This window comes from Sorex fumeus, unplaced genomic scaffold (genome assembly GCF_029834395.1).
Source record: "Sorex fumeus unplaced genomic scaffold, SorFum_2.1 ptg000007l, whole genome shotgun sequence".
NCBI lineage: Eukaryota > Metazoa > Chordata > Mammalia > Eulipotyphla > Soricidae > Sorex > Sorex fumeus.
In genome coordinates, this window is record NW_026606064.1 from 21,415,356 (window position 1) to 21,438,031 (window position 22,676).

The following is a 22,676-nucleotide window of genomic DNA, read 5'->3' on the forward strand; positions in this document are numbered from 1 at the left end:
AGCTCTTCACACATGGTAACTATTATCAGTACAATTGCTATGATCATAAACTTGTAGAAGAGCTAAATTAAATCACATTTAACACATAATTAATCCTTAAACAATAGTAAGTGGAGAAATCATATGTTCCCAAAATGTTCTCTCTCTCTCTCTCTCTCTCTCTCTGTCTGTCTCATACATCTCCTTCAGACCCCGACCTTAATTCCCCACCCAGCCCTGCAGTGGCAGGACACTGGACCGGTCAGGAAGATGAGGTAGGCCAGATGTCACAGAGAATAAGTCCATGAGGTCTGTTTTGAATATAGCTGTGTAGAAAATTCCTATTTATCACAAACCAACTGTCAAAGGATCTCAAAGAACTCTAAAACCTGAATTTGGGGGGGCTGGAGAGATACTGCAAGTGGGTTGGGCACTGCTTTTCATGTGTCTGGCTTGAATTCAAGCTGTTAGGCACTGCTTTTCATGTGTCTGGCCTGAATTCAAGCTCTGACACCCCATCCACCAGGGGTGATCACTGAGCTTCGCCGGGTATAGTCCCCAAAACAAAACTAAATAAAAACAAATTTGATCCTCCCAATTGGTTCAGAAACCTGGAAGTATCAAACACTCTCCAAATTAGGGCCAGGAATGAAGTGTCAGTGGTCGTATATGTGCTTTTGTTTTGTTTTGTTTTTTGCTTTTTGGGTCACACCCGGCGATGCACAGGGGTTACTCCTAGCGGTGCTGGGGGACCACATGGGATGCAGGGGATCAAGCCCAGGTGGACCACGTACAAGGCAAATGCCCTCCCCACTGCACTATCACTCCAGCTCCAGTATATGTGCTTTGTATATGTGAGAACCCTGGGTTCAGCTCGCAGCACTGCAAGCACTCAATCAATTGAATTAAAGGCATAGGCCTGTCCCTACCCCTGGCTTGCTGGTTTGGTCATGGTTCCTACTACTTCCAAGGTTTAAGCATGGTAGTGACATGACCTCATTTGGGTTTTTGTTGGTTGGTTTCCTTGTTTTGAATTTCGGTTATTTATTGATTGATTTTGATTTATGGCCACATCTAGCTGTGCTCAGGACTTACCTCTGGTTTGTACTCAGGAGTCAAACCAGAGTACATACGGGGTGCCGGCAATTGAATCTGGGTCAGCCACATGCAAGGCAAATGACTTATCTGCTGTATTTTCTCCAGCCCCTGATATCATTTGTTTATCCCTGAATGAGAAGCATCTGGACACAGCCTGGCAGTTTCTTAAGTGCATTAAATATACTGCTTTCAGAGCCTAGAGACAACACCCAGTGGGCTAGGACACTTGAAGTTTGATCAACCTGGATCCCCTCCCTTGTACCCAGATGATCCCCTGAGCCCCGCCAGGAGTGATCCCGGAGTGCAGAGCCAAAAGTAAGCCCCAAGCATCACCAGCTGTGGCCCCCAAACCAATACATAAATAAATATACTACTTTCCAACAGACTCTCCCAACAGCCCTTGGAGAAAGTGGTTACAGACAGGCTAAGGTCCGGCAAAAGTCAGAGGGGCAGCCTAAGAGGCAGGTGTGAGTTCAGGCAAGGGAATGGGGTTGTGATAATCAGTGGATTCGCATCTTTGGGGTAACACCCACCCGGGGTACTCATCTCTCCACCAGCACTTCCCTGCCATCATCCTGCCTCCGCTCCTCAGGCCCCCTCCCTGGTTCTGGGGGGCCGAGTGGGGGTACGTGGGGGGGGGGGCACTCGTGGCGCCTCTCCAAGGAGAGGGCCCGGGATTTGCCACGGACAAGGGAAGTGGCGGGCAGCAGGCAGTGCAGACAGGATCCGGGTCCAGCCATTGACAGGTGCCCCCGGGGTTGGGGCTGCGTGTGTCTTCCTGTCCCATTGTTGGGCCAGCGGTCCTCAAGGAAAAGAGGCCGGTTGGGAAGGACCAGCCAGGAGGGGGCCCCTGCCTTTGCGGTGTTTTTGTAACCCGGCAACAACAATCCCCTTTGTCTGAAGGATGGCTGATCCGGGTGCCAGTGAGGGCTGGGGAAGTCCCGGCTCCGAGGGAAACTTTGCTCTCTGACAGGAGACGGCTTCCGAGGCCAAGCAGTGCCTGTCCAGGACGGGGCTGGGGGAGAGCCGGAGGTAAGCCCGGCTGGGTGCTGACTTGCTCTGACTTGCTTGCCAGGGGCCTCGTTAAACTTCCTCCTCTCACAGGACCAACAGCCTCCCACAGCTGTGTGTTGGGGGGCGGGGGCACCCCCTGAATCAGTGGGTGCAGATGCTTGGGCTCAGGCAGAGGGCAGGGGGCACACTGACGTGCACTATGCAGTTCCATCATAGCTGTCTTCCCTTCTCTGCCAGAATGCTTCCTGGTGGCAGTCTGATCCCCCAGAAAGTTTCCAGAAACTCCACCCCCCACCTTCTGCCCCCTCCACCAGTACCCATCAGGTGACTATTGGCCAAGCCCCGATTTCTTCTTCTTTTTTATTTTGGACCACACCCAGAGATGCTCAGGGGTTACTCCTGGCTCTGCACTCAGGAATTACTCCTGACAGTGCTTAGGGGGCCATATGGGGTGCTGGGGATGGAACTGAGTCAGCTGCAAGGCAAACATCCTACCGGCTGTAGTATCGCTCTGGCCCCCAAGTCTCTCTTTCTACATCTGTGAAGTGCAGACCAATAATTACATGTCCCTGAGGCCCAAGTGATAGTGAAGCAGGTAGGCCGTTTGCCTTGCATGCAGCCGACCCGAGTTGAGTCCCCAGCACACTATATGGTCCCCCGAGTACCACCAGGAGTAATTCCTGAGTGCAGAGCCAGGAATTCCTGAGCGTTGCCGGGTGTCATCCAAAAAGCAAAATAATAATAATTTAAAAATAATTCTGTCTCCCTGGCGGTGTGGCAACCGCTCAGGTTCAAGCATCCAAAAGGGCTTCATGGGGCCAGAGAGATAATACAGCGGATAGGGCGTTTGCCTTGCACATGGTGGACTCGTGTTCGATCCCGGGCATCCCATATGGTCTCCCACACACCACCAGGAGTAACTCCTGAGTGCAGAAGTAGGAGTAAACCCTGTGCATCGCTAGGTGTGATCCAAAAAGAAAAAAAATAAAAGACCTCACATGACCCTGGCACACAGGAGGTCCCACAGCCCGGAGTGAGGACTGGTCAGCAATGGCTCCTCCACGGCTCAGAAGCCAGTGCCCCCCACGGCTGCAGTTGGGATCCATCGGATCCAACTCATCCCCCTTACACATGTGAGGCTCTGTCAGACCTCAGGAAGTCCCAGGCCCCTATCTCTGTATAGAAGCTTCTAGAATCTCTTTCACGGACCCCATGGATCGTCTCTCTGCCTTTTTCTGGGGAGAGTGGGGAAGAGGGGTGCTACATGAATAGACTCCACTGGATCCAAAGTGGATCTGAAGCACACACAAGACCCCCAGCTGCCCCCTGCAAGCAGGAAGCCTGACCCATAGGCACCACTCAAGCCCGCTTTAATGGCAGAGGCCAGTGCGGCTGGTGGCAGGGACGGGGGTGCATTTGAACAGGCTGGTGAGGGAGCCACGGTCTTCTGTCAGTCGCCAGATGCTACTCAGGTGAAGATAAGGGCTCTCTGGCTCGTGGCACCTTGAGCCCCATAGGTGGGACGGCAGGTTGGCAGTCACTCCCCACAGAGTGGAGAGAGGCCGGCTGGTCCCGGCTCAGTTCCGGGTGTGTGGGCAGCAGTGATACTGTGACCGGCAGAAGCAGCTGCCCGCCCACCAGGCGGCCTTGCTGGAGAGCTGCAGCCTGAGAAATGGGCCAGAGTCCTGGGCCCAGAGAACCCAGAGCCGCCCCTGCTGTGTGAGAAAGGGCGGTGGCCTGAGACTCACTCACTCACCGCCACCCTGGAGTCAGCCCACTGGGCCACCACCTCGACTCACCTGAGCTTCCTTCCCTGCCATGGCTCCGTCCTGGGCGAGTTTCCCCCTAGAACACAGTAGTGGAACAACCCATGTGTGCGTGCGCTCACCTGCCAGTCTCAGGACTCTGAGCCCCTGGGGTGGCAAGGACAGGGGCCTTCGGGAGTAAAGGGGAGGGCAGAGGACATGAAACCATGCGCTCAGCCGGATGGCTTTGCCTCCAGGAGTGAGAATCATGCTTTGTGTTTATGACTTCCAGCCTGGTGTAATTAATTTGGGGGTCACTCCCAGCAGTGCTCAGGGTTTACTCCTGGCTTTGTGCTCAGGGAGATCACTCACGGCAATGCCAGGGATTGAACCAGGGTTGACTTGCATACTAGGCGAGCACCGTATCCACCTTATCCTCTGCACTACCGCCCCGTTCCCATCTCTGACTTTAAAGAGTCCCGAAGAGGAAGTGGGTCAGTGCACCCCACCCCAAAACAGTGAAATCATCCCAGTGAGGTGAGTGTGAGGGGCTGTGCCTCAGCACTGACTGGAAAACCCCAGGGAGGCAGGCAGCTGCGGGGACTCGCAGGCCCGTAGGGACAACTGGGCCAGTATCCAATATGCAATATCCAAGTGTCCTAACACGGGGTTGACCAGATGTCCCAGTTTGCAGAGCCCGTTCTTCCTTGGGCCTGTGTGGTTGGTAAAGGCGTTCCTTCCTTTTCCCTCTCTAGCGGTTTAGTGCAAGTGGACGATCAGACAGTGAGTTACCTTGCCCTCACTCTCCACCCTCGGGGGAAGGAGCTGGAGCAGTTTCGGGGGATGGCAGCCCTGGCCAGTCTCCTGCAGGTTCACTGCCTGCAGCCTCATGCCAGCTCTGCCCCTTCTGGGGCGCATGAGGCAGGACAAGTTACTGCCCCTCGGGCAGACTCAGTTTCCCCGTTTGTAACAAGGGGATAACAACCGTCTTCAGAAAGCAGACCGGAGGATTTAGGTGAGTTTGGATCTGTCAGAGCTTGAAACAGTGCCAGGCCCTTGGCTGAGCTGCCTGCAGGGCTTGTGTTTCTGCTGCTTTTCTAGGGTTCTGGGCACCCCCTCCCCGACCAGATTGTCACACATTGAGTCTTCATCCCACTGCTAACAACTAGGTTCCCATGGGGTCTGCATGTCCACTGCCCCCCGCAGAGCCCCCCACCAAGAGGTCGGAAATCACTCACAGCTAATCATGATGTGGTTGCCTCTAAATTTATCTCCTTAACGCATGTCTGGGCCTGTGGAGGTGTATCTCGGCCTCTAATCTGTACCAGATGAGGCTTAATAAGAAAAGAGCTGAGCGCCCTAAGCCCCGCCTCCAGCCCAGTCACCTGGGCACCCCACCCCACCCGCAACCCCCCACCCCTGCCCAGATTCCAGGGAGGAGGCAGGAGGCAGGGCGGGGGTGGGGTGGGGAGTGCAGTCCGGCTTCTGGGGCAGCTCAGCAAGGCAGCCCTGGGGGTTCAAAGAGAGAGACGCCTGCCCAAACCCTGCCTCCAAACCTGGCCAAGCCATTCTGGTTTACCAAGGCAATTCTAGAAAAATAATCAGTCCAAGATGTGAGCGGGACTAGAATTGCTTCCTTTGTGCTGGCAGTGGAGGCCGACTTCAGAGGGACAATGTGGGTTTTATTCTCCGGGCGTGTTGTGGCTTCGTGTTTGGCCACAGAGCACTCCGGAAATCTCGGGGAACCCGAGGCAAGGGCTGCGGAGCCCTTCCCAGCACCGCTGACCTTGACCTTCGTGGGGATGTCCCTGCTGGCCTCAACCTCAGCACAGGAAGGACATGGCGTCTTCCTGGGTTCTGCGGTGGAGAGGCGGGAGGGCAGTGGCCAGCACCCCCAGCCTGGCGGGATGCTTTATGGAAGGGCACGAGAGCCCCACGCTCCACCCACTCGGTCACGGTCATGAGAAGGGGCATCTCGGGGGAACCCACCATTGGGTAGTGGCTCCCTCTGAAGGTGGAGCAGAGGCTGTGGAGAATTCAGGGCTGGAGCCGGGCATCCTGGCCACGCCCTCCCTTGACCATCCTCCTCCGTAGCTTGTGGGCTGGAGATTCCTTTCGGATTCCTTCAGCTTCCTTCTCTGGAGGAAGGCCCACGCTGGAGGCCAGATGGAGGAGGGAAACTGGGAAACCTCCTTAGGGTCAGCCTGAGGCAAGATGACCTGTCCCAGCACTATGCCCAGTGCTCCCAGCCCAGGGGCCCAGTTTACCCAAGGGCTGAACTCAGCGGTCAGCCTGCATCCCGGACCCAGTTCCTTTTGGGTGTAGAGGGACATGCCGTCATGAGCTGTAGACACACAGTCCACCAGCTGGGGACAGGGGCCGAGACCTGCTCGCTGTGGGGCTCAGGTCACTCTCTCTGTACTTACTGACCTGTATATGCGCTCCACCCCCCCCCCATATCCGCTGCCAACAGAGCCCTCTCCGAGCTGAAAACTGGGGGAGCAGTCTCTGTTTCTTGTTCTTAAGACTCACGACCACTTATAGGACCATAATCCCAATAAATCATAAGCTCGCTGAGCGGATGGAGTTTATTTATTTATTTTCCAGGCTACAGGGCTTTAAGAAGTTTTTTCTTAGTCTTAACTTTATTCTTAAACCAGGGCTTTAAGAGGTTTATTCTCTCTTTCTTTCATTTTGACGGGGGTGGGGTGGGGGGAGTGGAATTGGCTTTTGCAGACTGGTCCCCAGGGAGGACCATGGGTTTAATAGAGTCAGGCCCATCTCTGCAAGTGATTGAAAGAGAACAGAAGAGAAACTGAGTCATGGCACGTGGGTCTCGGCTCTGTGGCGGCTGCTCTGGCTCTGAGAGCTGGGGCAAGGCCCTGGGCTCTCACTGCTCACAAGCTCACCCCTCATTTCCTCTAGCAAACTAGGGGAATTGGTCAGGAAGTCCCCACCCTGGTCCTGTAAAAAAGCTCGTTTTCATCCACGTCTTTCATGGGCTCCCCGTCCTGGCAATACGGACTGATGCTTCTAGTGGCTTAGTTTGTCAGGCAGCACCTCAACTCTGTGTGTGTGTGTGTGTGTGTGTGTGTGTGTGTGTGTGTGTGTGTGTGTTCAGGTGAGGCCAACAGCGCTTGGGATGCAGGTCTCTCATTAATCCCGTGGCCCACCATACATGCCCCCATTACCCACGAGCCGCCACCCCCCCCACCCCCAACTCTGTTCCTTGCCGGTGCCCCCTCCCCCTGCAAGGCCCTTGACTGCCAAGGCCGCCCGCCTGCACTGCCAGAAACAGTTTCCAGATCACACTCGACATAGTGGTTGCATTTGTTTGCTCTATTTTATGAGCTGGGGTGGAGTGGGTGGTGGGCAGCTTGCTGCCAGCTTTTTTTTTTTTTCAAACTTGACATGTTTATACTTGCTGGAGGGCCGGAGGGGGAGAAAATTGGCTGGACTTGAAGTGGGCTGGAGTTGAAGCATTCAATAGGACCAGGTTCTTCGAGCCTTTTCTGCTATTCATGTATCTTCTCTATCAACAGATACTAAAATAGTCACTTGCAGAAAACCTTTCTAGAGAACCTGCCGGATGCCCAGGGCTGTCCGCAAGCACGCTTCCAGTCCCGGCTGCTTGCTGGCCTGGGTTCTGGCAGCTGGGGTGGGGGCAGTCAGGTCCCGTGAGCCTCGGGCTTGCTGGATTCCATCCCGAAGTCTCCTTCCACAGCTTTACTTTCATCCCTGCGCAGTGGGCATCACTCTTGTGGTGGGAATTCTGAGAATCAGCAGCAAAGGAAGATGCCTAGAAGCCTCCGGTAGGGGCTTAACCGTTAACTCTGCCTACCAACCCAGCTCGGGCTCAGTTGCTTCTGGAGCACCTCAGTCCCCTGGGTCAGGAACATGGTTGCAAATCTTGGGTCACCCCAAAACAGTCCAGGCCCAGGGCCCCTGGGGAGCAATCCAGCCAGGCTTGAACCCACTACCATGGCTTTGGGCGGTGGGCAGCTCAAAGGGTGTTCTGGGAGCCCTCGGAGTGCAGAGACTTTCGGGGGTCCAAGGGCCTAAAGTATTCTCACCATTGTCAGGTATTGCGTGTCTTTGCAGCTGCCTCTTCTTGCTACTGTTCAGGGCCTGAACTGTGATGTGAGCATGATTCTAGTTGCATTTTCTCAGTTTGAAATTTCTGGGTGTACTTTTCATTTTTTCTTTTTTTGACATTTTATTTAAGTTTGTATCTGTTGGGGAGGACCATACCTGGTGGTACTCAGGGCACCACGCAGTGCTGGGATGGGACCAGGGGGCTCCCAGAACAAAGCCTGCCCTCAGCCCTTTGTGCCATCTCTATGGCCTAAAGTGCCCAATTGCAACTTCAGACTTGGATGTCAGACACAAGGATAAATGGTGGCAAAACAGGCCAAGTACCACCACATCATTCTCTCTACAGGCAGAGTACCAGTGAGTGTTTCATTCTCTCTCTCTCTCTCTCTCTCTCTCTCTCTCTCTCTCTCTCTCTCTCTTCCCTCTCCCCCTCTTTCTCTGTCAGTTTTGGACCATACCCAGTGGGGCGTACACCTGGCACTACGCTCAGGAATCACTCCTGGTGGGTTTGGGGGACCATATAGGGAGTCGGGGATAGAACCTGAGTCAGCCACATGAAGACACATAACTGTAATATAAATAAACTATTTGGTTGGAGTGGGAGTTTAGGACCATATCCAGCAGGCTCAGGATCACTCCTCGTGGTGCTTTGGAGACCATAAGTGGTGCCAGGGCTAAAACCAGGGTCAGTTGCGTGCCGGGCAAGCACCTTAATCCCAATACTATCTCTCCAGTGCCCTAGACATTTTTAATGGCCCTAATTTGGGGTTCACTAGGACACCCACAATATTAGGAGAGCAGACACAGGTGGTGTGAGGCAGCCAACTTGGGGTCTTGTACCTGCTGTGCCACTTATGCCGGCTCCCTGGCCCCTACATTGAATCCCTTTTTGGTAAAATTCAGACTTTTTTTTTTAATGACACCTACTGCAGTGAAGGTTGCTGATAGAATCAATGTTGATAGAATCACACACATAAATAAAAGCCATTTGGGCCCTTCTGGAATTGATAAGAGTCAGAAGGGCGGTGTGTGTGTGTGGGGGGGGGGGGGGCACTGAATCCAAAGCACTTGAGAATCAGTGTTTCAAGGTACCAGGCCAGATATGGGTTGAAATGGTGGCAAAGGGGCTCAAACAAAGGGATTCCCGGCCCTGGCTCCGCTCCTGCCTGGGACATTATGGACCACCTGTGCTTAGATGTAGAAAGGCTTGCACTTGAACTTGGGAAAGGCAGGATGAAAGGACCAGCTTTTTCCTCTGGGGAGGTTTGGGTGCGGGGGGAGGGGAACACACAGCCTCGCCACTGGGGTGCGGCACATATAGTCGTTCAGCGCCCACCCTCCCCCTTTCTCCCTTCAGTTAGGACCCGTGTGGCCAGCGCAGATGGGAGTTTCTGTAGGGATTTTCCAGAATGTCCAGCAACACAGTCAGCTTCTCAGCATAGCCAGTGACCCAGAGGAAATAAGCAGAAAGGAAATACTAGCGAGGAACACTTGGGCCGTGGTAAGGATGTTCCTGAGAAAGTCTGTGCATGGATTGCAACTCACTTTTTTGTTTGTTTGCTTTTGGTTTGGGTTTTCGGCCTACTCCTGACAATGCTTGGGGCACCATTTAGGATGCCAGTGATTGAACCCGGATCAGCCAGGTGCAAGGCAAGCACCCTACCCACTGTGCCATCTCTCTGGCCCCAGATTGCACCTCACTTTACCTCCTGGGGCCCTACCACCCCACTGACTGCGAGGTGAGCAGGACAGGGAGAGAGGCATGAGAGGGGCTGGACAGCCTGGTTTGTGAACACAGGGTCCCCGGTCAACACTCCAGGGGCAGATAGTCCTTCCTAACCCTAGGGGCGGGGTTCTCTGTGATGAGGATATTCATCCGAGTTCAGTGACAAGTCAAAAGCCAGTCCAGACGTTTCAGTAGGAAGGGACTGAATTAGGGGAAGGGTTCAAGGGTCTCCAGAGATGACCATGGGGACTGTACAGAACTTATCCAAGGGGTGGATGGGATTGGGGGCACTTCTCTCCCAGAGAGCTGCTGGGATAGAATAAAGCTGGAACCCTGCGTGTTCTCAATAGGACACTGCGCTGTGAAGCTCCCAGAAGCAGAAGAAGACCATGGGATGTCCTATAAGGGGACACCAGCTGGTCCCCTCAACACTTCCTGTAGCATCCCCTGTGGGTCAGGAGTAGCAGGCAGACACCAATGGGGATGACCCCCAAATGAAAACCTAAAGGCCAGAGGGATAATACAGTGGGCAGGGCGCTTGCCTTGCACGTGGCTAACCCAGGTTCATTCCCAGCATCTCATATGGTCCCGTGAGTACTGCCAGGAGTGATCCCTGAGGCAGAGTCAGGTGTAACCCCTGAGCACCGCCTGGGATGGCCCTCAAATAATAAACAGTAATAATTCATATCCAGACCACAGTGCAGAGGGGCCTGGGAAATATGGTCTGACTAGGCCAGTAAAACACAGAGTGAATGTTCCTCTCCCCAGCGTCTGCCAGAATGTCTGTAGCGCTGTGTTTTCTCATGTCAGAAGTGAGAGAATGGACCAGACACCCTCGGAGGAGACGGCCTGGGCTCCTAAGCTCCCTCCTGGAGTTCTCGGGAGCAGCTGGGAGACGCTGCTGAGAGCTTCAGGACTCTTTGTCTTGATGATGGCCACAGCAGGCAGGAAGGACTGGCAAATCCACCATCTGTCTGTTTACTCTCCGTCTCTGGGTCTGGTGCATTGGATAGAGCTTTCCCTTGGAGCACAGGGACCGGTGGCGAGAAGAGGGTCCCTGAGCTCACCTCTAGAGTTGTAAAAATTATAAAACCCGCAGGCTGGAGAGAGTATTGAGGTAAGGCACTTGCCTTGAATGCAGCTGGCCCAGGTCTATCCTCCGAGCACTGCCAGGGGTGGCTTCTAAACACAGAGCCAGGAGTAGCCCTGGAGCACCATCAGGTGTCACCCCACTGCAAAATAAATAAATAAATAAAATATATAATATGCATATACAACATGTATATACATATATGTATATATAATCCATTGTACCTGGGGAGAATTCCAACGGGCATTTATCACCAGGGATGATAAAACAGAAGGGCAATCCAAGACTGGATTATTTTCCTTCCTCAAGTCTGCCAGTTCTACCATAGAATCCTGGCTTCTCCCTTGAATGAGTCAGCTCTGTATTCTTCCTCTCCGGGCAGAAGCAGGACTTGGTCCAGGTGTGAACATGTGATGCATTCATGATACTTGGGTCTAACAAGTAGCCATTGCTCCCTTGCAGTCAGGGTTTGCTGAGGTCTGCTGTGTGGAGAGAGAGAGAGAGAGAGAGAGAGAGAGAGAGAGAGAGAGAGAGAGAGAGAGAGAGAGAAGGGGCAGGGAGGGGGGGGAGGAGGAGGAGGAGGAGGAGGAGGAGGAGGAGGAGGAGGAGGAGGAGGAGGAGGAGGAGGAGGAAGAGAATGGTATCATTCCTGTTCTGAGGAATGGTGTTTTCTCATGAGGAATGGGGGTGGGAGATGCAATGCAGGGCAGAGATATGATTCAGCTTGCCTTGCACACAACTGATCCAGGTTCAATTCCTGGCATCTCATAGTGTACCCCGAGCTCTGCCAAGAGTGGACCCAAAACAAAAAGCAAACAAACAGAAAAGTAAGTTGTCACCCATCCTCTGCAGCCTGAGAGCAGTGTCCACAGATCTGGTGTCAGGGGAAGGGAGGGCCACAGGACTGGAACCAGGAACTGCACAGCGGCTGGGAGTGAGGTTCTGGCCTCATGGTTGAGCACAGCCAGCCAGGCTCATCCCACCCAAGGCCCCTACCCTCACACCAACCAACAGGCACATCCCAAGCCCCAGAGTCACGGTCTGAAATGACAGAATCAAACATCAAGTAACTTTGAACATCCTTCCTTCAAGTTTTTGTCTGAGTTTTTGAGGTGGTTTGGGTTTGGGGCGACACCCAGCTCTGTGCTCAGGGGACCGAATGTTGGGGGGGTCAAACTCATGCTTCCTGCGTGCAAAGCACTCCAGCCTGCTAAGCCGTTGCTTTGCCCCGCTACTCCCCTTCTGCTTATTTTGTTTCATAAAAATTCAAGGCCTCAGAGATAGTACAGAGAGTAGAGCACATGCACTAAGCTGACTCAGGTTTGAGTCCCAGCACCCTAAACGATCTCCTGCACCCTGCCAGTAGTGATTCCTGAGCACTGTATGCAGTGCTGGGGATCTGAACCTGCATGCAAGGCAGGTGTGTAGCCTCCCAACCATCTCTCTGGCCCTCAGGCCTGGTTTCTTCTTTTGTTTTCTTTATTCTTTCTTTTCTTCTTTCTCTTATTCCTCCTCCTCCTCCTCTTTCTCCTTCTCCTTCTCCTTCTTATCCTTCTTTCTTTTCCTTCTTTTTTCTTCTTCCCCTTCCCCTTCCTCTTCCTCCTCCTCTCTCTTCCTCCTCTTCCTCCTTCTTCTTCTTCCCCTTCCTCCTCCTCCTCCTCCTCTTCTCCTTCTCCTCCTCCTCCTTCTCTTCTTCATTTAATCACCATGAATCACAAAGTTACAAAGTTATTCATGATTGGGTTTCAAGAATACAGTGTCCCAGCAACAATGCCTTCACCAGTGCTCCCCTTCAAACATGTTCCCCAGTTAGCCTCGTTTTACAGGAAGGATGGAGGGAGGGTGGCGGGCCTGGGAAGACGACTGGAGGGCTGTCACTGGAGAAAACAACCCAGAGGGGTCAGGGCTTGAGGTTCTGTCCTGTGACCAGGCAGGAAGAGCGCATTCTTCCTGGTCAGAACAGACTGCTGGATGGTCCCTCGATTCCCCAAGCAAAAGGTGTGGGGGGCAGTGAGTTCTGCTGGGTGATGTGGTTTTCCGGGTCTCAGTTGTAGGAGACTGCAGAGGAAGCCAGGAGGCTGGGCTTTCTGTTTCTTCAATACCACACCAGTTAGCCCCGTACAAATGTACCACGTCCCCTCCCCCCGGCCCGGTGGCACAAGTACCTTTGTCTAGTGCCCCCTGGAATTGGCGACTCATGTTTACTGAAGGGCTATCCTCAGCTACCATCTGACTGACCCCACCCCTAGCCATGGATTCTTTCTTTCTTTTTTTTTTTTTTTAAACCCGGCGTTGCACAGGGGTTACTCCTGGCTTTGCACTCGGGAATTACTCCTGGAAGTGCTTGGGGTACCATATGGGATGCTGGGAATCGAACCTGGGTCAGCCGCGTGCCAGGCAAATGCCCTACCCGCTGTACTATTGCTCCAGCCCCTATACATGGATTCTTACCCAGGTCCCCGAGACTGTTTTTCCCCAGGGAACACAGAGCCCCAAGCTGCGGCAACCCCTGACTGGCCATGGGAGGTGATGTGGGGCTGACCACAGCCCAGGTGCAAGTGGAGGAGGGACTGTGGTCCACACACCTAGAGTGTTATGTTTCACCTCCTTCAGCCCAGACAACCGGAGAGGTAGCTGATGAAGAAGATAATGATGTCTGAGGGTCTGCTTCGTTTTAATTTGAATGAAACAAATGTTCATTCATTTGTTTTCCTTACATTCCACATGTGAATAAATTTGTGTTTATCTCTTTTTTGTGGGGGAGGGGTGGGGAGGGGCTTTGGGCCACACCTGGCAGTGCTTAGGACTTACTCCTGGCTCTGTGTTCAGAGATCATTACTGAAGTGTTTGAAAGACCATCTGGGTTCGGCCAGAGTGTGTAGGGCCCTTGTCTTGTATGCGGCTGACCTGGGTTCAATCCCCGGCACATTGCCCTCCCCATATAGTCTCCTGATCCTTGCCAGGAGTGACTTCTGAGAACAGAGCCAGAAGTAACCCCTAAGCATCCCTGGATTTGACCAAAAACACAAAACAAAACGGAGATCATATGGGGAGCTGGGAATTAACCCAACTGCATGCATGGCAAGTGCCTAACTAGTTGTACTAGCTCGCCGGTCCCCTCATCTTCTGCTTTCAGATTTATTTCACTCGGTGTGATCCCCTCAAATTCTATCCTTGTTGTGGCAAATAGTAAGATGCCTTTTTCATAGGTAAAGGCCCTCCCGTTGATCGTCGATTTGCTCGAGCGGGCCCAGTAACGTCTCCATTGGAGACTTTGTTGTTACTGTGTCTGGCATATCGAATACTCTCGGTAGCTTGCCGGGCTCTCCGAGAGGGGCGGAGGAATCGAACTCAGGTCGGCCATGTTGGCCGCTTGTAAGGCGAACGCCCTACCGCTGTGCTATCACTCCAGCCCTGGGCACTGTAGCCTTGAGCACTGCTGAGTGTGCGCCCATCTTCCCCACAAAAGAATCTAAGAGAGGGCCTGATGAAGATACGCATCCTGCCGTAGGAAAGTGCCGGGTGGCTGCTTTCTTCAGCCCTCAACTTTCAGCAAAGCACTTTCAGCATCTCATTTGTAATCCGGTGACTTGGAACCACAGTGACTAAGCTGAAAAATGCAGAGACCAGCGCACTGCTCAGGCCTGGTTCTCAGAGTAGGAAATGTTGCTGTTTGCTCTTTGTTTTTGTTTGTTTGTTTCACATCATTTGTACTCTAATGTTGAAGATATAAATCATCAAGGGCACTTCAGTGTGCGTCTCCCCTCCACCCCCGCCCGTTCCTGCCCCCATTTCCTCTCTTGCTCCCCACCTGCAGCCCAGCTCTGAGGCTGGTGTCCCCTTGCAGGGCATGGGTTTATATCCCACTACATAATTATGTGTCCAGAATACTCTGTCTGAGATCCTTTTGTTTCTGAGCTTGTCTGTTTCTCCCCCAGTTCTGGGATTGAACCCAGGAGCTGCTCACACATGTAAAGGCAGTGGTGTGTGTGTGTGTGTGTGTGTGTGTGTGTGTGTGTGTGTGTGTGTGTCCGTCTGTCTGTCCTGGCAGTTCTTGGGGGAATGTACAGGGTGCTGGGGATCAAACCCTAGCACTTGGCCATGTGCAAGACAAGTGCCCTCCTCCCTGTCCTCTCACTCTGGCCCCTGAGAGGGATGGTTTGTGCCTACGAGGATGCCTGTTGAGCTCAGGCTTTTTTCATAGCTGAGTAATATATAGTCTGATATATACACTATACTCTCTCTTTCTACTCATTCACTAATGGGCATTGGGATCTTTCCAGATCTCTAAAAAAGGCTGCTATGAATATCAGGATGCAGACTTTTTATTTTTTAATTTTTTTTATATTCTTTTATCGCTTCACGGCATTTCTTTGGGAGTCAGGGATGGTTTTGGTCACACCCAGCGATGCCTAAAGGGTTATTCTTGGCTCTGCACTCAGGAATTACTCCTGATGGTGCTTGTGGGACCATATAGGATGCCGCGGGGAGGGGGTGTTGAACCTGAGCCAGCCTCGTGCAAGGCAAATGCCCTACCACTGTACTTTCATATCTCCCCCACCCCGGCATCGTATTTCTAGTTCTAGTTTCTAGTTCTATCTTCAATTCCCGGAGTGAGCTGGAGAGATAGTACGGGGCTTGAGGCATAATAGAACCTTAAGCAAGGCTCAATCCCTGGTACTGTGTGTGGTCCCCGAGCACCGCCAGGAGTGATCCCTGAGCACAGTCAGCTGTAGCCCCCACAAATTAAAAAAAGAAAAAAAATTTTTAAAAAAGAAACTAAAAGCTCAAAATTCCAGTCAGTTCTAATAAGTATAAGGCCGAGATTAATTATGAGTGACCTGCATAGTTTTCCAGACAGGAAGACAACAATGGGGGTAGGCGGTCAGGGTGAGGAGGCGCTGTGTGGTCTATATGGAGCCTCAGTGGGAACCAATGTTGGTCTGTGGCAGCATCTGCAGACCGGCCAAGGCTGAGAGGTCGCAGCTGAGCTGGGATCTTGCATCTGCCTGGGTCTTGGATCCCACCACCCGCTAACCCTGTGTGGCCCCTGCAGAGGAAACCATTGAGGGAGCAGGGGCGTTCATGCAAGCTCTGGGGTTCTGCTCCTGGGATTCCCGCCTGGGCGCAGGACCACATTTCTGTGCTTTGGACAAAGTGTGTGTGTGTGTGTGGGGGGGGGGTGTCCCAGGGGAAGAAAGCCCAGGAAGTGCCCCCAGCCTCCTCTTCCCTGGCTGTGCTCTGAGGGCGTGCAGAAGCTGGGGGGTGTCTGCTGACAGCATCTCCATGCCCCTCCGCAGGCCCTTCATGCTGCTGCCGCCGCTGATGGAGTGGATGCGGGTGGCCATCACCTACGCCGAGCACCGCCGCAGCCTCACCGTGGACAGCGGCGACATCCGGCAAGCCGCCCGCCTGCTGCTGCCCGGCCTGGACTGCGAGCCCCGGCAGCTCAAGTACGTGGGATGGGGGTGGTGGCAGGAGGGACGGGGGCGCTCCCACTCCCAGGGGTGGGGCTGGGGGCATCAGACAGGGATAGTCAGCGCCCTGAGGACCCTCTGTGCGTCCCCGTGGGTCTCAGTCACGCTGTCATGCATGGCGTCCGTGGCGTTGGCCAGTGCCAAAGCAGACACACCTGGATCTGGGGGTTGGGGGGGTGGTGGCTGGGGGTACCTGAGGCCCTTCTTTCCTCTTGTCTGACACTTCTCGGTGCAGCCATGTTAAACTCTGCCCTTTTAAGGGCATTTGGATTTGGGGTGTGGCGGGGAGAATTGAAGGTTGGGCCACACCAGCCATGCTCAGCACTTAACTCCTCGCTCTGCACTCCGGATTGTTCTTGGCACTGCTCCCTCCAAGGACCATATGGGATGCTGGGCATCAGACCTGGGTCAGCCACATGCAAAGCAAGCAACTTACCCCTGTACTCTCTCTCCAGCCCAATAAGTGCATTATCTAGTCTTCATGGCAATGGGCAAGTGTCTCAGGGCTGAAAGGAGCTCCCCTGACAGACAGGGATGCTGAGGACCAGGGAGGAGCCAGAATATCCCCACCTCCCCGCAGCCAGCACAGTGGCTGTGCCTGTTTGAACCCGTTTGAGCCCGTTTGTACCTGTTTGAACCTTGGTCCACAGATGCCCCCAGCCTGGGCTCATCATTTCCTTGCCAACATGCCTCTCGTATTGGATCTTATTCCTGAAGATTCCCTCTGGCCTGCCGTGGCCGGGGGGCCAGGGGGAGCCTTGCATCTTTTTGTAGATCCACTGCCCAGACCCCATTTTTGGTCTCCTCCATCCCCACAGAAAATGGCACCTCGGAGCTGGACCTGGTCGGGCTCTTACTTGCCTTGCACGTGCTTGACCCCAGTTCCATTCCCAGCACCAAATGGTTCCCCAAGCACTGGCAGGAGGAACCCCTAGGCATCCCCCCAAATGGAACTTCACTCTAGAACATGAACCTCCCCCCCCCACCTTTTTTGTTTATTTATTTCTTCTATTTGGGTCACACCTGGCAATGCTCAGGGGTTACTCCTGGCTCTGCACTTAGGAATTACTACTGGCAGTGCTCGGGGGACCATATGGGATGCTGGGAATCGAATACGGGTTAGCCCCATGCAAGGCAAATGCCCTACCTGCTGTAATATAGCTCCAGCCCTGCCCCACGTTTTTTGTTTGTTTGGGGGCCACTCCCAGCGGTGCTCAGGGCTTACTCCTGTCCCACACCGGAGATCACTCCTGGCAGGGACCAGGGAACTGTACATGGTGCCAGGGATGGAGCGCGGGTCGGCTTGAGTCCCAACTGCCTGCCCTGCTGTACTTTCCCGGCACTGGTCCAGTGAGATGGGACCTCGCTTCCTATGTGTTCCTAGAGGGGAAATGTGAGTGTTTCCCACCACTCAGTGCATCAGGCCAGTCCCTGCTGCAGGGACAAGACTAGGACTGCCACCCTGTCCCCACACCGCACGCCAGCCAGCACAGGGGGGGTGTCCTGCAGGGAGGAGCCCCGTGCAGCCATACACACACTCATCCCAGTCTCCTCTCCAGACCAGAATGCTGCTTCAGCTCCTTCCGGAGACTGGATGCCCGCGCGGCAACCGAGAAGTTCAACCAGGACCTGGGCTTCCGTATGCTCAACTGTGGGAGAACGGACCTCATCAGCCAGGCCATCGAGGCCCTGGGCCCCGACGGTGTGAACACTATGGATGACCAGGTGCGTACAGGGCACCCCTGACCTGGCCTCGGGACAAGACTCAGGCACTTGTGTGGCCTGGTTCCTGGCATAGCCTGTCCTGGGTCCCCAGCCCTACTCCCTCCCCCCACACACACATACACACACATCCACACGCACATGCACACACCACATTCAGGCTCTGAGCTGCAAGTTCTTAGGAGGTGGGCCGTGTGCATGGGGCTCTCTCTGTGCCATGTCAGAAGAAAATGTCCTAGCGGGGTTTCTGCTGCCCTGTGCTAGACGGTGAGATGCTGGGGACGGCCCCAGGGGTGCAGGACTTGCGCAAGCTAAGGAGGAAGCAACTTGGTGTCAAGCTAATACTCACTGTGGCTGGATTCAGAGCATCTCATGGGCGCACACATGCGCACAAGTGCACAAACACACACACACACACACACACTCATGCATCTTTGCTTTCACATAGTTAATACACTGGTGAGGATTGATGGTGAGAAACCTAAGCACGTTGAATCTAGGACATGAGGCACTCTGAGACTGAACCGAACCAGCACCAGAGGTGGGAACGGTTGTGGGTGGCGTAGCTGTTCCAGAGAGCCTGAGTGTTGGCTTTGCTTCCGCTGTGACTTGCCCTCATGTGTGTCTGTGGCCCCGGAGCTGTTCCATGCACTTCCCTTGGATGAAATTCTTTCATGTGGAGGTTGTCCCATGAGGGGGCATCAGGGTTGCCCTTCTTCCTGCTTCTCGTAGGAGGAAACTGAAGTTTAGGTGCGGGGCAAGGGTGTGGGGACAGAGCGATTGTACAACGGGTAGGTGTTTGCTTTGCACGTGGACAACCTGAGTTTGACCTCCAGCATCCCACCCTCCGGTGGTCCCCTCAGTACCACCAGGAGTAATTCCTGAGTACAGAGCCAGGAGTAAACCCTGAGCATTGCCAGCTGCGGTCCAAAAACCGAAAACCAAAAAACAAATAAACAAACAAAGAAGGTGTGATACTCCTCAGTTTATCCAGTTAGGAAAGAGCAGAGTGAGGTCAGAAGGTGGCAAGCAGCTGCTCCTGGCCCTTTCGGAAGAGTCGGTGACTGAGAGGTCAGTCCAGGCAATTTTTCAGCCCGACTATGCACACATGTCAGTTCATTGCCTGGGCCTGGCCCAGTGGTGCTGGGGGCCCCCGGACTCACACCCAGCAGTGCTCAGGCGGTACTGGGAACTGAGCTCAGGCTTCACTCGGGCAAAGCACACACTCCCTTTGAGCTCTTACCCAGCCCCATGGGCATCTCGAGTGCAGTTCTTTTTTTTTTGGGGGGGGGTCACACCCGGCGATGCACAGAGGTTACTCCTGGCTCTGTACTCAGGAGTTACTCCTGGTGGTGCTCAGGGGACCATACGGGATGCTGGGAATCGAACCCGGGTCGGCTGCATGCAACGCAAGTACCCTACCCGCTGTGCTATCTCTCCAGCCCCTCGAATGCAGTTCTGGAGGTGCTTTTGCAGTGAGGGGCAGTTGGCAGGTGATGTGGAAGTCAGGGGAGACGACAATGAGGGTCTCAGTGGTGCTGAGGTAAGGGGGCAGCATGAAGCCCTCCTGTGGGTCTGAACTGAGCCCGGACAGTGGGAGAGGGATTGGAATGAAGCATAGAGGGGCAGGTAGCCTGGACAGCAGCCAGGTGATGGGGAGGCGACAGGCTGGGCCTCAGACCTCCCAGAGGCCCCTCTGCCAACGCCAATTGTTTGGGGTCACACTCCACGGCACTCAGGCCTTATTCCTGGCTCTGTGCTCAGGGGTCACTTCTGGCAAGGTAGGGGGGACCATATGCACTGCCAGCTGTGTGCAAGGCAAGCGCCCTCCCTGCTGAACTATTGCTCCGGCCCCGTCAGTGCCAGTTTCAGTTGTCCTGGGAACTTGCATTCTGGGGAGTCTTCTGCCCACTTCAGTGGTACAGTGAGGGGGTCTGGGGGTCCCTGGCCTTTGATTGCAAGACACCCCTTTACAGCCATGAGCTCTTGGACCACAAGTCCCGTGTCTACCTGCCCCATGATAGTCCATGTGGGCTGGGCTGTGACTTCCCTGGACAGAGTGAAAGCACAGGACATAGTCATTCTGAGCAGGTTGGGCCAGAGAGTGATGGTGATTCTTAGACTCTGTTCACTAAATTTACATATGTGTGTGTGTGTGTGTGTATATATATATATATATATACCGGGGATTGAACCCCAGGTCAGTTGTGTGCAAGACCAGTGCCCTACCCACTGTACTAGTGCTCGGGCCCCATATTTATATATCACTGTCACTGCCACTGTCCTCCCATTGTTCATGATTTGCTCGAGCGGGCCCAGTAACATTGTGAGACTTGTTGTTACTGTGTTTGGCATATCGAATACATCATGGGTAGCTTGCCAAACTTTGCCGTTCGGGCTAGATACTCTCGGTAGCTTGCCAGGCTCTCCGAGAGGGACAGAGGAATCGAACTCAATCACATTTAGCGATGCTCAGGGGTTACTCCTGGTGGTGCTCAGGGGATCATAAGGGATACCAGGGATCAAACCCAGGTTGGCCATGTGCAAGGCAAGTGCCCTACCCACTCTATTTGTTTTTTGGCTTTTGGAGTCACACTCGGTGATGCTCAGGAGTTCCTCCTGGCTCTACACTCAGGAATTACTCCTGGCAGTGCTCAGAGAACCATAAATAGTGCCAGGGATTGAACCCAGGTCAGCCGCAGCAAGGCGAACACCCTATCTGCTGTACTATTGCTCCGGCCCCTGCCCTGCCATTTGGGATCTGGGCATCACATTGAAGCATGCGTGCACTACCTTCCTCACAACAGCAAAGGGAAAGGACAGCGGAAATAAATTAAATTTGTGACTTCTGCCCTCAAGGCTGGTGACCTGGTTTACATGCTTCCTCCTGCCAATGCCCTGAGCCTCGCCACATGCCGAGTGACGGGTGCTAAGCAGTCCCCGACGGTGATGAATCCCGGGACATTTCTTTATCTCTGCATGGCAAGGATTTATGAGGCACAAGATCTTGTCTACACACAAATAGCCTAATAAACAACATCACAGGGCTGCAGACAAATGCTGGCAAGCATCAGGCTGTGGACTGGCATGTCCCAGGGGTCTGTCTTTGCTATTACTGTGGCTTTTTTTTTCTTTTTCAGCTTTTTGGGTCATAACACCATGATGCTCAGGGTAACCCCTGCAACTCAGGAATTACTCCTGGCAGTGCTCTGGGGACCATGTAGGATGCTGGGGATTGAATCAAGGTTGGCTGTGTGCAAGACCAATGCCCTACCCACTGTACTATTGCTCGGGTCCCTGCTATTAGTGACCTCAGAGAATGATTCCCAACCAGCAAGGGAACCCTGTCAACTTCCCAGGAAACTATGGTGAGCTGTGGTATATGCTTTCAGAAGCCCAGCATGCCACATCCCCCGCTCCCCAAAACAGTGGGACCCCTGGATGGCTAAGGTAGCCCTGCCTTCCAACGAGGTTTCCTCCTCCTACTCATGGGGCCGCTCTGGGAAAGTTGACCCCCCCCTTCTCTGCTCCTCAGGGGGATAGGGAGATGACAGAGCCTCCTAGCTGGCTTACGGTGCCCATTCTCACATCAATACTGGTGTCCGCCGCCAGTGGCCACACACAGCTGTGGTTTTGTGAACACAGGTCTCGGCCCTGGCATCCGTGTGTTAGAGGGGACCATTCATGCCCTTGGGCCAGGGCTGGAGGACAGGGAAAGCAGAAGGTGACAATAAGGGTATGTCCATCTGTCTTCTGGTTTGGGAGGGCTCTATTCAGTGGTGTTCATGGCTTCTTCCTGACACTGAAATTGGGTGTCACTCCAGGCAATGCTCAGAGGACCACAAGGGATGCCAAAGATTTGAACCTGGGTCTGCCACAGGCGAGGCACGCATTCTACCCACTGTACTATCTCTCTGACCCCATGTTCACTTTAAACTAGCTGAGGGTGAGGGTAGAGCATTCGCCTTATATGTGTGCAGCCCGAGGTACACAGCACTGCCGGGTGTCTGCGCAGTTTCCCGGAACTCACACTCTTTCCATTTTGTTCTGTTTTGGAATCACACCTGGTGGTCCTCAGGGATCACTTCTGGCAGGCTCAGGGGCTCAAATCTAGGTCAGACACATGTAAGGCAAACACTCTACCTGCTGTACTATCTCTCTGGCCTGCAGTTCACACTCTGAATAGCCCTGAGTGGAAGGCATTTGATGGTTCCATTTTCCTTTTTTCTTTTTCTTTCGTTTTTCATTTGTAGCTACTTTAAATAATGGCTTGCATTAAAAAAGCAGCATAAAGGGGCCAGAGTGATAGTATAGCGAGTAGAGCATTTGCCCTGCACATGGCTGACTTGGGTTCGATTCCTGGCATCCCCTATGTTTCCCTGAGCACTGCTGGGAGTAATTCCTGAGTTCAGAGCCAGGAGTAACCCCTGAGCATTGCCGGGGGTATAGCCCAGAGAGAGAGAGAGAGAGAGAGAGAAGCATACCATCAAAAGTCATTTCAAGGAAACATTACTTTTGCATGGTATCCAGATGTGTAAAATACTGATTAAATGATCAAAAGAACACAGTATTCAGCCATGCTTAATGATGCCAGTTTCAAAGCGAAGAACTGAGGGAGGGGGGCGGCGGGAGGGAAACTAGAGTCATTGGTGGTGGAAAGTGGATACTGATGGAGGGATGGTTGGAATACTGTATGACTGAAACCCAACCACGATCAGCTTTTAACTGTG

General features: G+C 53.6%; 1 protein-coding gene and 1 pseudogene across 1 annotated transcript in view; one reads left to right on the forward strand and one right to left on the reverse strand.

The window, feature by feature from the left end:
* Window positions 1–22,676, forward strand: part of ABTB2 (ankyrin repeat and BTB domain containing 2) — a 194,354-nt gene that overhangs the window by 157,312 nt on the left and 14,366 nt on the right. The window contains exons 4-5 of the mRNA XM_056137219.1: window positions 16,048–16,200; window positions 17,784–17,949. Of these exons, the coding sequence (XP_055993194.1) occupies window positions 16,048–16,200; window positions 17,784–17,949 (319 nt within the window). The remainder of the gene's footprint in view (window positions 1–16,047; window positions 16,201–17,783; window positions 17,950–22,676) is intronic.
* LOC130017269 (uncharacterized) lies at window positions 22,363–22,527 on the reverse strand (annotated as a pseudogene).